This window comes from Furipterus horrens, unplaced genomic scaffold, assembly GCF_987537825.1.
Source record: "Furipterus horrens unplaced genomic scaffold, mFurHor1.1.pri manual_scaffold_13, whole genome shotgun sequence".
NCBI lineage: Eukaryota > Metazoa > Chordata > Mammalia > Chiroptera > Furipteridae > Furipterus > Furipterus horrens.
Genome location: NW_028327183.1, coordinates 20,452,705 through 20,468,506, shown reverse-complemented (window position 1 = coordinate 20,468,506; position 15,802 = coordinate 20,452,705). Strand labels below are relative to the sequence as shown.

The 15,802-nt window shown below is 39.5% G+C and overlaps 1 protein-coding gene across 2 annotated transcripts in view; it reads left to right on the top strand.

The window, feature by feature from the left end:
- Nucleotides 1-15,802, top strand: part of CFDP1 (chromatin remodeling protein CFDP1) — a 99,747-nt gene that overhangs the window by 26,355 nt on the left and 57,590 nt on the right. The window contains exon 6 of one of the 2 annotated variants that reach the window (XM_090260599.1): nt 1,429-1,488. The exons of the other annotated variant lie outside the window; for it this stretch is intronic. Coding sequence (XP_090116725.1) covers nt 1,429-1,488 — 60 coding nt within the window. The remainder of the gene's footprint in view (nt 1-1,428; nt 1,489-15,802) is intronic. 2 annotated transcript variants of the gene reach the window in all.

Below are 15,802 nucleotides of genomic sequence, written 5' to 3'. Positions count from 1 at the left end.
GTTTAGAAAGAAATCTGCGGAGGTGATATCTATATTAGGGAGACCCAGCAGGAAGCAGATGGCATCCTCAAATTAGGATACTTTGAGGATAGTTGAATAATTCACGAAGTGATAAAAACCACAGGGATAGGAATAGTGCAGTGTCTCCAGCGCTGGTAAGAATGAGGCTCCATTACCACCCTTCAACCCGAAGGGGCAAGAGGGGGAGCAGTTGATGGCAGATAGAGAAGGGCCTCAAGACAGGAACTGAGATCTTCGCTTTGCGTGTTAGATCCTCCAGGGGGAAGCCAGGGGAATAAATACCCAGATCTCCCATGCCTCCCTCCCTCCCTTCTCTTGCCAGGATGCTCCATTGACCACTGAGTCTTTTTAATTTTTTTAAATTTATTGCTTTTAGAGAGAGTGAAAGAAACATCGATGTGCTGTTCTACTTATGCATTCATTGGTTGCTTGACTACTGAGTCTTGTGAAAGAAAAAAATTATTCTAACACTCGTTAAAGTGGCAAGGAAGACTTAGGATTATTGCAGTAGATATTAAGACTACCACAGTAGGGGAAAGAGATCAGGCTGAACTCTGAATACAGCAAAGACAGCTGGGGATTCAGGCGAAGGAGCAGACTGAGAGGGCCGAGGTCAGTGGATGGAATATGACTGAGAGGCGACGGCAGGGGTGGGGGGATTCTTGCTGAAGGCAGGCCAGGAATTACACATCAGAGGCGTTAAGGAACTGGATCAGATGATGAGACTGGTCAGATCCTAAGAATGGCAGATTCTCTTTAAACTGACTTTGCAGGATACTTGCTAACACTGGCTATGCAAGCCCAGCAAGGATAGAGGCCAAGACTGAGGCTCAAAGGAGTCTGACTAAGGTTTGACCCAGAATAGTCTTTTGTCTGTACAGGACAGCATCTGGCACAGAGAGCAGCGTGGAGGAGGACTTAGAGGAAACCTGGAGAGGCCAGCTGATGAAATATCTTTCGGTAGATTCATAAACTGCTGCCTCCCTTATAAAGGGATAAAGTGGAATTTGATCAAAGGCAGTTTTTAAAAAAAATTATAATGGAAAGTAACATCACAAGGATATGTCTGCCTAAGTAAAAGAGCCCTCAGAGTTGTACATGAAAGTGGGGACCCATTGAATTATGCAGTGTACTTTGAATTTCTGAATAAATCTAGAAGATGGCCCTCAAGGTTGGCATGATCGTTTTTTGTGCGTCTCAAAAGCTTCCACAGTTGTAATTGCACTTGCGAAAGGACAGAGTCGGGAGGAACTCAGCTGATCTGGGGTGTCTAGGTAGGCACGTTTTATCTGTGCCAACGTTAACGTCTGCTGCAGGCTGCATGGTCATGTCGTAGAGTCTTCTGGGGAAAAACCAATAGTAATAACCCAACTTATTAAAAGAATTATTCTAATATTTTTCCCACAGACCTTTCACTTTCGTTTTTGGAGTTGCTTCAGTTTATAGACATTGTCCAGGAGAAACACAGTATTTATTTATTTTTCTTCTCTCTAAACAGATTTGAGCAATACAGGAAAAGCAGGGCAAGAGAGTGAAACATCCTGTCCCACATCCTTTGCTAGCAAATAAGAACAGATTCACAGGAGCAAATGTTTATAACTGCAAATGCATTTCCTTCACATGTTTAAAATAGCACACTGCTTAGGCTATAAAAAGCTGAAGTTTGTGCTTTGGGAATGGAGTAAACCAAACATCCCATTTTAATTAGAGGCCTGAATGAGAGACGACAAGAAGCACGCTCTGCATTTGGTAGTAGAAAGCACAATGCTCAGTGTGTATACATTCCCGTAGTTTTGTTACTCTAAACTCCTGATCCATGTCCCCCCTGCCGCCGACTCCCCTTCCTCCTCATTGCCAACACTGTTGGCTGCTTACATCCAGCCTCTCCCAGCATGTGTGAGTATCTGGCTGGTCAGCCTTCAACCCCACACTTCCTACTTGCTTGCTTTCAACCCCACGTTTGCTACTTAACCTTATTCCAGCAGTGGGCTAGTAGTAGACTGTTAGTCTCATTAAAGTTTATAATCCTAGCCATAGGCATTACCTTGTTTAAATAAGGGCTTATTATTTAGTTACCTCCTTATACAGGGTTGGGCAAAAGTAGGTTGACTTACCACCCATCATTACCTAAAAGATGAATCATAAGTAAGGACACAAAATAACAACAATAAGATGACTAATACAAATGAATAATACAATTATTAATAAATAATACTACAAGAATAAACTCTGTGTTTTGTAAACCTACTTTTGCTCACTCCTGTAGATTGGGATTGACCTAAAAGAAAGGGTGGGGGCTTTATTGTTAAGTCTCAAAAAATATCATGGGTGCTGTCAGTTTGGCAATGTTTGGTCCAAAGATAGGAGAGAGAGAACCACAGTGTCACACTAAAAATAGAAGACCCAGACGAAAGACTTGAGAAGACAGTAATAATGCCTGACTTTTTGAGGTTTGTCAGTGTTCAGCCTAATGACCAATCAGTTCCCAGGAATCTTTAATTTGTGCGACAGTCTTCCTGTGTAAGCAGTTAATCTGATCTCTCCCAAACTCCCTGGACATGAATTAATATGACTTTGTTGGCTTTAAAAAAACTATCTTGTTTATTTATTTTTAGAGAAGGGGGAAGGAAGGGAGAAAAAGAAGGAGAGAAACATCAATGTGTGGTTGCCTCTCCCACGCCCCTAGATGGGGACCTGGCCCGTACCCCAGGCATGTGTTTGACTGGGAATCGAACCAGCAACCATTTGGTTCGCTGAGCCACACCAGCCAGGGCTGTTGGCTTTTTAAAATTTTTAAATTTTTTGATATATGTAATCTTTCGATAGAGAGCATTGAGCATTTCACTTGAAGTAACAAAAAGATCTGATAGTGCCAAAATTTTAGGTGGAAATGTTTCTAATTTTTATCAGAAGCTCTTAATATGATGATTGATTAGACCTGTGATTTATGTTAATATCTCTTTAGGCTCTTTTATTTTTAAAGGAGTTGTTTTCATGTAGAGAGGAGCATTTCAAAGCTCATATAGTCTACATCAACAACAACAAAAAGACAAGCTACAATCTGACTTTTCCTTCTGTTTTTGTTTTTTGTTTTTAAGATTTTATTTATTTGTTTTTAGAGAGAGGGGAAAGAGAGGGAGAGAAACATCAATGTGTGGATGTCTCTCACACGCCCCCAACTGGGGACCTGGCGCACAACCCAGGCATGTGCCCTGACTGGGGATCAAACCAGCAACACTTGGTTCACAGGCCGATGCTCAGTCCACTGAGCCACAGCAGCCAGGACTTTTCCTTCTGGTTTGATGCTCTCATGAAATGTCTGACCAGTCGGCATGTGTCTGTGCCTGGTGAATAGACGGAGTTGACCCTTGAACAATGCAAGGTTAGGAGTGCTGACTGCCCATGAAGAAAATTCAAGTACAACTTAAATTTACCCTCTTCATATGCAGATTCCCAACTCCAGTTGAACCTTGAACAATGCGGGTTTAAATTGCATGGGTCAACTGAAAAAATTCATGTGTAAGTGGACCCACGCAGTTCAAACCCGCATTGTTCAAGGGTCAGCAGAACATGTTGAGGTTATTTAGTGCCTTAGTGAATGGCCTTTCCAGGAAGAGGGAAATCAATGAAGTCAATATCATGAGTGAGAGCTTATTGGTCATTGTAATAATTAAGATAATTAGAAGGAAGTGGGTATTCCAGCAGATGTAACCTATGATATTTTTTGGACTCTAGTCTTTATGAGAACAAATGGTATTTGCAAATTTAATAATTTAAAATGTGTTTTTTTTCCTCTTTAAAAACAGCTTTATTGAACTGTTTTCATTCAACAATTTAAAGTTTATAGTTCATTGGCTTTTAGCATGTTCATGGAGTTGTACATTCATAAAGCTATGCAACCACAATTAATTTTATCACCCCCAAAAGAAATGTGCTCCCTCTTCACTTCCATGCCCACCTCTCTTTCCCACTTCTAGACAATCATTAATCGATCTTCTGTGTCTAGATTTGCCTTTTTGGACATTTCATATACACAGAAATGTACAATATATATTTTAAAGATTTTATTTATGTATTTTTAGAGAGAGGAAAGGGAAGGAGAAAGAGAGGGAGAGAGACATCAATGTGTGGTTGCCTCTTGCGCACCCCAACCGGGGACCTGGCCGACAACCCAGGCACGTGCCCTGACTGGGCATAGAACTGGTGACCCTTTGGTTTGTAGGCTGGCACTCAGTCCACTGAGCCACACCAGCTAGGGGGGAAATGTATAATATTTTTAATCCTTTTGTGTCTGGCTGCTTTGATTTAGCATAATGTCCTCAAGGTTCATTCATGTGTCTGTACTTTATTAAGGCCAAATAATATTTCATGTATGAATATACTACATTTTGTAGTATATTAGTTGATGGACATAGGTTTGTTTCAACTTTTGGCTATTATGAATAATGCTTCTATGAACATTCATATACAAGTTTTTGAGTGTACATGAGTTTTTATTTCACTTGGGTATGTATATAGGTGTAAAATCGCTGGGTCATATGGTAACTGGAATACGGTCTTGAATAGGAGAATGAGCCATAAGAGAAAAATGTAGGAGTGTTAGTTACCAAGGGTTGGTGACTCGGGTGCCTAGATTTCTTCCACCATCGTTTCTGTGAAGCATGTGCAGTTCCATGTGCAAGTTCCTTCTCTAGGAAGAAAGAGATTGACGGAAAACTGGAATGTCTAGCAATACCGTACAAGCAACAGCTACAGAAAAGCGAAGGCAGTTTTCTTCTGTCATCATTAGTTCTAAAAGGAAGGAGAAGGAATTGACCTTGATTTGTTCCCACGAGCACCTGTAATCCTTCTACTCAGATTTCTTGTTTGACGATATTTGGGGATTTTGGTTTTAGTTGACTCTGAGCTGTTACAGTCCTTATTCTGTTACTGTTCGTACACAGGTGTTCTTGCCCTTCCCACTAGCCTTGATTTAACTTCGTTATTCTTAGGGGATGTGGTACTGCCCATAAGAGCTGTTCAGAAAAGTGTGGTGAGCTATTTTGGTTCCCATATGACTTTGGACCACTGGTGGGGTTCAGGGATACTAAATACCATGCATTGCTTAAGACAGTTTGTACAGAGGATTTTCTTTCCCAAAGTGCCAGCAGTGTCCTCTTTGAGACCCATTGTGTTAGGAAGCTGGAGTCCTTAGTTGGCCAGTGTTTGAAAGTCAGGAGAGTCGACGTAAGAATCTGGATTAGTGGCTTTTCTTCAGCAATGAGAAGTTGTGCCACAGCCCTCCCTCTTTCCTTACAGCAACACTGAGCTGGATAAAGCAGAGGCAACGGCCCTGCCCTTTTCTGGTAGCTACTCAGCTGCTACCCTCGTCCGTTACCTGTTTGGCTCCTGCGGTCACGTGTTTCTCACACTCTGGGATGACAGGTTTCCCTTTAATGATCAGGTCAGTTTCCTTATGGAACCAGTTTGTTCTTTAGATTAAATATCAGACCTATTATCTTCTCAAAGTACAGCTTAAGCACTTCTTTACCTTTTTTAAAAAGACTAAATAGCTTCTGTTGACAACTTCCCAAGTTTAAGGCACAGTGCTGAGTGTATTATTTCAGGATTCCAGTCCAGGTCTCTCTGGGACCAAAGCCTGGGCTCTCGGCCACTGTGCCATACAGCCCCTCTTTCTTAACCCTCCTAATTAGCCTTCTATGTTAAAAGCATCTCTCTTGAGCTTTATAATTGTTGAAGGACTCTTTGAAAGCTATTTTGTATTTTGTTATTTTTGAAGGAAACGAGATGACTGTTTCCTCCCTTTTCCTTTGTAAGCCTCTCCCCCATTAACCATGGCCAGCCCAGGTTTCCTCTATTTCAGTCTCATTCCTAGCTCATGAAATTGAAGGGGCCAGCAGGATTTAAAATTTGAGCTCCAGTTATGATTGTATGAGATATCCTTACCCATCTGGTGTTAAGTGCCTTTCTTCTGGCAGCCATTTGTTCCAGGATAGGACTAGCTAGAAATAGCTCTTAAGAGGATGCTTCAAGGAACTAGTGTGGCAAATCAAAATGATTGTTTCTGGCAGCCTTGATGGTTCTGCTGTTATCTTGCTTATCAGCTCCAGAATGATGTGCTTTGTGTCAGGGCAAGGTTTTTACTTTCGTGTTCTTCAGTGGATGCTAAACTCTTGTCTTGTTTGATTTTAATTTATTCTTAACTTGCTTTCTAACATATACTCTTACAGGTCTTACAGGTATAGAGTAAGTGGATTTGAAATTAAAATTAAATAATTCTTTAAAGATTTCCCCATGAATAGTTGGAATGTATTGAATTTATTAATGGCGATCTTGTTCTCCTTCATATTCTTGATTGGAAGAGATTGTTCCAGGCCAAGCTGGTAACTCAAAGAATTATGGAGAAACTGTGATATCCTTCTGTTGTTGGTGTTGCTGTAGTTGTTGTTGGGGGAGGGGGAGGGGGCAGTACGCAGCACGCGGATCAAGCAGTGAAGCGCATGCCAATGTGCACATCTCAGCGAAATGCCAAACATAGGAAAGCTTTCGCAGCAAGAACTTTTTTCATCTGTGGTCACCAGGATGGGGTGACTTACATCAATTTGGTTTGAATACTTACAGTAAATACCATGAACCTAGGAAGTGTCTAGTGGTTTTCAAGGTTGCCCGGAGCCGAACATACTCTGGTGATCTTAGGAAGTCCTGTGAGGAGGCAGACTTTGTTGCACGGTGCAGCCTTTTCCCTTTGCCCTTGGCCTTAAGTTATAGTGCTAACAAACTTCAAAAACCTGAGTCGAAGAGCCAGGTGCCCGTATCTGTTATAAACTTCTAAAACTTTATTTTGCTGTATTTCTATAATCTTGATTATAGAAATCTTGATTTTCTTGGTGTGAATTATGAGTTAGTAAAGTGCTTTGGGCGCATCTTGGGAATGTAGGGAAGAATAGAAAGAGTAGGTAGCTGAGGTTATGACGGTCACAAAGTGTACTCAGTACGATAATGGGAAATTTATTTATTTATTTATTTATTTATTTTTAAATCTCCCATCCTTCCCTTCTCCTCCCCCCCCCCACCAAGTGCCAGGCCACGTACACCACATTATTGTCTGTGTTTACAACCTTTGTATATATGCACATATGTACTTTAGTAATCTCTTCCAGCCCCCCCCGCCCCAACCCCTTCTTTGAGATCTATCAGTCTGTTCCAGGTGTCCATGCCTCTGGTTTTATCTTGCTCATCAATTTATTTTGTTCATTAGAGTAACAGGAAATTGGTTTAGGAATGAGGACACGGAGGTTTCCATTTAAGGACAAAATTGTGATGCTCTAGGAATGAAATGGAAATATTTTATTTTACTACTGAAATCACTATTTCACTAATGTATTGTTTCATGCGTTTTAGCTTCTCTTAGTGTACACTAGAGGGCAGAATTCTCCCTGAAAAGATAGCTTGTCCTCGGCAAGATTCCCAGAACTTGAAGCATTACCAGGGTTTGGTATATGAGTGCTGCATGTTTTTCTTTGGCTAATTAGATTAGTCTCTTGGTATGAGAGTTCTATGAGCTATACAGTTTCTACATTTTTCTTTTATTAGAATTTGTTTTGTTTTCAACTCTGCTATTGTATTTAGAAAGTAAAGATGATTTTTCTTTTCTTATTTGTTCTTTGGTATGCAGAGCTTTTGTTGTTGGTTTTGTTTTTGTTTTTTTATAGCAAATAAGAAAGTAAAAATGACCCACTTACATTTTTTCAGGAGGCAGGCAATGAAGTTTCCTTGCTGCCGTCCTTCTCTTCGTTCCCATCACCAGAGGTGAATTGTTGTTAACCAGCTATCAGTTTTCTGCAGATTTTTCTTTATTCCGTGCTAATCTATTGCAATCATACATACATTAAAACAAAAATGAACCCTATGTTAGTCTGCAACTTGAATTTTTTCTTATCACTCTATCTTGGGCATCTTCCCCAGCTGAGTATAAACACCTCCATTTTTTTTATGCCTGCATGGCATTTCATTGTGACTGTTCTCTAATTTGAGCAACCGTTCCTTTATTGAACATTAGTTTTCCAACTTTTACAGTTATGAGCAATTCTGTAATAATTCTTAGCACATATAATTTTTATGTTCTTTTGCTATTATTTCTGGAGGATAGATTCTTAGAAGTGTGATTGCTGGGTCATCAAATGTGTGTGCACCATAAATCCTAATAGATGTTGCCAATTAGGCAACACCAATTTGAAACCTGTCCAGTGTTATCATGAGGGCCCATTTCTGCTCACCGTTAACAGGAGGCATTGGGGTTTTCTCCAGAATCATTATGTTAACTGGATCATCACAAACTGCTAGTTTGAGTTGTGGCTTAAAATTTCCCCTCCTTTGAAAATCTGTACCAAAAACATACTTCTTTTTTCAAGAATTAAACCAATGCTGCATTTTTGTGCACTTGTCCAGTGTTACAGAAGGAATAAGATTTTGGGTATTGCCTATAGATAGGCTCCATACTGTATCAAATCATCATAGAGTCAATTTTCAGTCATTTAAGAATTCAGGTAAAAACCTGAGTTTTACAAAGCCTGAGGGAAATTGTGAGCTAATTTAGAGACTGTATAGATCCTTTAAAACATGGTACTACTTCTCTCTTAGGTCATTGGTGTTGGAAGTTACCATGTATTTCCAAATATTTAAACATCAGTGAAGAATGTCATTTATCCAAAGCATAGCAATCATGATTCTTATGTTCTGATCAGGTTTATTTGTTTGCTTTAAGATTTATGTTCTTTTTTTTTAATTATTTATTTGTTTGTTTATTTATTTTATTTTAGAGAGAGGGAAAAAGAGAAAGAGAGGGAGAGAAACATCACTGTATGGTTGCCTCTCACTCGCGCCCCCAACTGGGGACCTGACGTGCAACCTAGTCATGTGCCCTGACTGGGAATTGAACCAGCGACACTTTGCTCGCAGGCCGACGCTCAATCCACTGAGCCACAGCAGCCAGGACTATTTTCTTTCTTTTTAAAGAAAGAAGAAGGGAGGGAAAAAGAGAGGGAGAGAAACATCGATGTGAGAGAGAAACATCGATTAGTTGCCTCTCACACACTGCTTGACTGGGAGGCTGAAATCGCAGCCCAGGAATGTGCCCTGCCTGAGAATTGTGCGTGGGACCCTTCACTCTGCTGGACCACACTCCAGCTGAGCCACACCAGTCAGGACTCTGATCAGGTTTTAATACAAGTATCTTGCTGCCATTTCATGGGAGATTATGATTATACAGAAAGATTCATACTGGGTAAAATTTTAATTTGGATTAAAGAATTTTTCTTATGGGAGAGGCTAAGCAGCTATGTTTTAATTATTTTGGTCAGGGATTGAAAAGGAGGCTGATCTGGAGTTCAACATTTACTGTATTCAGTTACTTAGCCCTGGATTCTTGCCAAAACCCTGTTACCGAAGGGACCCTATGACAAATTTAAGTTGAAATAATTTAAAACTTTTCAACTAGGTTAATACTTCCATATCGTTGAGAGAATGGAAGAGTTGAACAAGTCTTCATCTTTAGATCTAGTAATTCTGGATGCATATGGCCATGAAGAAGTCACAGCCTTTTGATTATTACTCTTTCCTTGACTTTGAAATATGGTACAATTTCAGCAGCTGCTAATTTGAAAATGAGCGGGAAAACCCATTCTTTGCACTGACTTCTGCTTTAAATCGGGGTCCTTTAGCTCCAGCTGCCTGGGAGATGGGGAGCTTTAGGAGGCAGAAACCAAAGGAGAAGGGTTTTCTCTACAGTCAGATATGAGTGTAACATGACTTATTTGTACCACAAGTGAGAAATAGAAAGATCCAAGGAATGGCACGTACCACTCTGGATCTCGGTCTTTTGTCTAGTATAAACTAGCTTCAAAGAAAAGATTTGAGGAAAACTTTCCTTTAGAATAGTAACCACAAACGTTGTGTCTGCCTCCCAAGTTTTTGATAGAATTTCAGAAAGTCATTCCGATTTAGCTTACGTTGGACCCGTCTGAACCTCATTTTCTCCGTCTTGATGTGGTGAGGCCAGCCTTCCTGTTGGGCTAACTTGGGTCAGCTGTGCGCTTTACACTACAGGAATGAGCCAGGCAGGATTTCAGCTCTGTGAAGGCTTAGATTATGAGGTATCTGTCTTTATGAAATTGGAATTATATGTCTTAAAAACTCCTTTGAAATAGGGCTTTGTTGGACACTGCAGTGAAAGCAAAGGATCATTGTTTTCCAGGTATAGAAGGGAAAGTCTGTGGCTTTTATTTTCATGACATTTTATCAATCACTGAGGAAATTGGTTGGCAGTGGAAAAGGGAACACAACTACTTTCTCCCGATGTGATGTGTCATCTAACTATGATACGCTATCTCTGGACACCCCTTTCTGATAAGACTGGTACGTCTCTGAGCTTTCTACTGCCATCCTTTCTATATTTGTTTAGTTGTCCCAAGACTCACAGGCGTCTTCTCTTCATGTATTTAATAATAGCATTCATCTACTCCGACAGCTGCAGCCATCTCTTCTGCGTTGGTGATTTTCTGCCCTGTCCTCCTAGTACTGCCTTTCTCCTGAGCTCCAGACTCATATTTTTCACTGCTTGCTAGACATTTATTCTGAATTCCCATAACACCACATTGGTCCGACATTTCATTCATCATCTTAAATTCTCCTGTTTTACAAAGCTGAAGAAGCACAGCCTATGAAGTAAAGTAGCTTATCTAGGAGAGGGAGCCTAGATTAGAATCTAAGGGTTCTTTCCAGTGTGTTGTCCTCACCTGCTGGGCCAGACTGCTGGTGTATCACTGGGGACAAACAGCGACCCACCACTATTCCCTCAGTCACTCAGGCCCCAGCCTCGGTGCCGTGTTCAAGTCCCCCCTTTCCTTCCCTGCCTCCCCCTTACCCAACTGCCCAGTCCATTAACCCCTTTTAATTTCACCTTCCAAATGTCCATAAATATTCATTTATATTCTTCCTCTTCCTCTCCGCTTCCTCTTTATATTTCATCTTCATTCCTATTGCCTTTTTTCTGGGTCTGTCTTTGAAGCATCTGTCTTCATTTTTATTTTTTATTTTTGTCTTTTGAAAGGTATGGACTATTGTAATTGTTTCCTAAGTTACTTAAACCCTATAGTCCCTCCTCCTGTATCCACACTACATGTCACTGCTAGGATAATTTGATATTTAATTTAGATCATATCACTTGCTCAAAATTTTTGATTTCTGTTGCCTATTTTAAGTTCAAATTCTTTAGCCTGATGTTAGTGAACACCATTCTTGAGCTCTAGCCAACTACACCTTTTATTGAGCTACTTTATTTGACAGCCAGAGAGGAGTTCTTTTCCTCTTTCTGCCATCTTTCTGTGCCGCCATAATGGTACACGTGAATGTCCTGGCTGATGCTCTCAACAGTATCAACAATGCGGAAAAGAGAGGCAAATGCCAGGTTCTTATTAGGCCGTGCTCATCGTCTGGTTTCTAACTGTGATGATGAAGCATGGTTACATTGGTGAATTTGCAATTATTGATGACCACAGAGCTGTGAACCTCACCGGCAGGTTAAACAAGTGTAGAGTAATCAGCCCAGATTTGATGTGTAACTCAAAGACCTAGAAAAATGGCAGTACTGACAACGTCCACGGCCATCATGGCCCGTAAAGAAGCAAGGTGAAAAACAGGTAGGAAAATCCTAGTACTCCTTTTCTGAGGATGTAATACCTCTGTGCAAATAAAATGCCTCAGTGGGGGTTGGGGGGGTGGAGAAAGGAGTCCTTCCATTTGACCCATATTTTCCTTCTTCATCTTTGTTCAAACTCTTCAATCCCCTCCCCATTTGCCCTCATATCTCTCTGTCTGTGGGAATCCTGCCCATTTTTAAAATGTCACCTCTGCCCTCCCAAACCCTTCCCTGACACATATCCTCTTTCTTTGTACTCCTGTTCCGCTAATGGCCCTTTCGATATTTGACCATAAAGTATAGTTATTTTATTGTTTCTTATTCGTGCTCTCCAAAGAGGAAAGGCTCTTAAGATTTCTTTTTTTAAAAATCCTCACCCAAGGGTATGTTTTTATTGATTTTAGAGAAACAGGAAGAGGGGGGTGGAAAGAGAGAGCAACATCGATGTGAGAGAGAAATATCCATCAGTTGCCTCCCATACGCACCCCTACTGGGATCGATCCCACAACCTAGGTATGTGCCCTGAGCAGGAATCAAACTCACAACCTTTGGGTGAGCAGGACTATGTTCCAACCAACTGTGCCACCCAGCCAGGACAAAAATTGCTCTTTGGCTTTGGATTTCTGTGGTTTTCCATAATGTAGATGGTGTGGATTTAGTTTTGTTTCTTAAATCTGAGGACTAGTGGCTTTTGAAAGTTCAGAAAGATTCTCAGGCGCTATCTCTTTGAATACTGGCTCTACATTCTATTATCTCCTTCTAGAACTTCAGTTGGGTATATGTCAAATCTTCTCATTCTGTTCTTCATATCACTTTACTTCTCTGTGGTATTTTCCATCCCATTATTTCTCTGAGTTGCCTTCTGGCTATTACCTATGTTCCATTTCTTTACTTTTTCTTCAGTTGTGTCTAATCTATTTTAACTCGTCCATTGAGTTTAATTTCAGTGACTAAATTTTCTATTTTTAAAAATTCTATTTGGTTGGTTTTCAGATATGCTTATTCTTTTTCCATAGGATCTTATTCTTAGGGTTTTGTGGTTTCCTTTTTTATTTGTAATCAGTTTAAGTATACTTCCTTTGTAGTTGCTGTCTATTGGTTCTTTCATCAGAATTTCTTGAGGTTCTAAAGCTGTTTTTATTTGTTGGCTTTCTTATAGTAGATTGTTTCCCTTTGTGTTCAGTAATTTTTTTTTTTTTTTTTTACTTATTTTTAACAAGATTTTATCTGTGGGGTAATCTCAGATGGCCTGGGGTGAAGTTGTATTTCTCTACAGTGGAGATGAATTTTCTCCTTCTAGATGCCCTGGCGTGGGCTAATTTTTATGTTAATATCCTGCTTTGAAGTTCCTGGAACATTCAGGTATTACAATTGAAATAATTCTGAGCCACAGATTCTGTGATTACAGGCCCAGGGTACCAGTTGTCAGAAGATACTTTTCCCCTCTATTCCCTACAGCCCAAGCAGGGAGAAGAAGCTTTCTTTTCTGCTTCCTGGGCTGTTAGGTGAATGTTCTCTAGTCTGTCCTTTCCCTAAGGATGCATAAAATTTCCACACTATTGAGGGTTTTAGTTGTAGGTCTCCACCTTCTTATAAGCCTAAGACCAGTCCGGTTGTTGTGTGGATAACAAAACCCAGGTCGAAAGTTATTGAAACTTCTTCCCCTAGCCTACTCACCCCCTGTAGCCACGACATCTACTGTGGTTTTCAGTTCCTTTTCTGATCCTGGCACCCTGAAGGGTCTCTTTCTGTCTTATGAGTTTAACTACACATTTAAAATAACTTTTGGTATGTTTTATCTAGGATTTCTAGGTCTTTATCTGGAAAATGGTTAGGTTATGTTAAACCTCTGTCTTGCCTGGAACCGGAAGTTCATTGTGAGCTCTGTAAGGGCAGGTACCCTATATTGCTTTTTAGTGTCTTTCCCTACAACTGGTGCAAAATTGTTCATTACATTTGATGAGTTTGAAGTGACATGAAGGAAACTTTTCTGACCACTCTAAGCATAGGAAGGAGTACCCAATACCCTTTTAAAATACATTTAATGACTTATTTTTCACATCTGATATGAACTGCTGCTTCTCCTAAGACCTATTGATTTTCACCATTAAAATACTGCATTTCTTAAATGTCTGATGCTTTTCTTCCCTCTTTACAGCTGTTCACACTGTTTGCTTTGTTGGTTTTCCCATTCTATTTAGAAAAAAAATAACCGGGAATATTGTTTTGGTATGATCTCCAAAATATCCTTAAGTTTTCTTATGTGAAATTCCCTCATAATCATATCAGTTTTCTTGACACCCCCTCAGCTCCATCTTAATGTTATTTTGAAAATCTTTATTGTGGACCTTCTTTTTGTCTAGTGTCTGACCTCCTCGGAGATCTTCAGAAACCTCAAAGATACACCATCTAGGCCTGGAGGTTTCCTTTTGGGGGGCAGTTTTTAAATTACATATTTTGTCTCCTTAATAGTTTTAGGTTAATCAAATTATCTGTTTTATAGAGGGTGTTGTGGTAGTTTGTGTTTTTTGAGGAATTGGCCCATTTTTGTCTAAGTTAAACTGATGTGTGTAGGATTCTTTGTAGCGTTCTCTTACTACCCCTTTAATGTCTGTGGGGTTTGTAGTGATGACCCATTTTACTCCTGATATTGGTAATTTGTGTCTATTCTTTGTTTTTGGTCAGTCTTGCTAAAGGTTTATTGATTTTTATTGCTCTTTTCAAAGAACTAGCTCTTTTATTTCATTGATTTTTTTTTTCCTCTGTTATATATCTGTTTTCAATTCATTAATTTCTCTTTCTTGTTTCTTTACTTCTGTTTGTTTTTCATATATATACTACTCATCTTTTACTAGGTTCTTGAGGTGGGAGCTTAGATTTTTGATTGGAAAGTTTTCCTCTTTATGATGTCTGTATTTTGTTCTATAAAATTCCCTCCTGAACTGCTTTTAGCTGTATCTCATGAAATTTTGTATGCTGTGTTATCATTTTCATTCATTTCAACATATTTTTTTTATTTCTCTTGAGACTTTCTTTATGACCAAAGCATTATTTAGAAATATATTGTTTAGTTTTCATTAGTTTGGAAGTTTTTCTGTTGTCTTTCTGTAATTGATTTCTGCTTTGCTTCCACTGTTGTTGGAGAATACACTGGTTAAGATTTCTTTAAAAAAATTTTTTTTCACCCTGGCTGGCATGGCTTAGTTGGTTGGGCATTGTACTGCAAAGCAAAAGGTTGCTAGTTTCATTCCCAGTCAGGACACATGCCTGGGTTGCAGGATCGGTTCCCAGTTGGGGCACATACGAGAGGCAACTGGTCGATGATTCTTTCCCTTTCTTTCTCCCTCCCTTACCCTCCCTCTAATTAAGTAAATAAAATCTTAAAATTTATTTTCAGTTACATTTGATACTCAATATACAGCATAGTGGTTGGACATTTATATAACTTACAAAGTAGTGATCTGCCCAAAATGTCTATACCCACCTGGCACCACATGTATTTATTACAATATTATTGACTATATTCCCTATGCTGTACTTTACTTCCCTGTGACTATTTTGTGACTGCCAATTTGTACTTCTTAATTACCTTTTTCACCTAACCCTCTAACTCCGGTCCCATCTGCCAACCATAATTTTGTCCTCTGTATCTATGAGTTTGTTTATATGGGTTTTTGTTGTTGTTGTTGTTTATTTATTTTGTTTTTTAGATTCCATATATAAGTGAAATTTATGGTATTTGTCTTTGTCTGAGTTATTTCACTATGCACAATACTGTCTACCTCTATGTTGCCACGAATGGTAAGATTTCATTTTTTATGGCTAGTATTCCATTATATATATATGCACCGCATCATTATCCAGTTATCTATCCATGGACACTTAGGGTTGTTTCCATATCTTGCCTGTATAATACTGTCAATATTTGCTTTATATATTTAGGTGCTCCTATGTTGGATATGTAAATATATACAAGGGTTATTTCTTCTTGTTGGATTGATCCCTTTATCATTATGAAAAGTCCTTCTTTGTCACGTGTTTTAAAGTCTGTTTTGTCTGATATAAGTATTGCTACCCCAGCTTTTT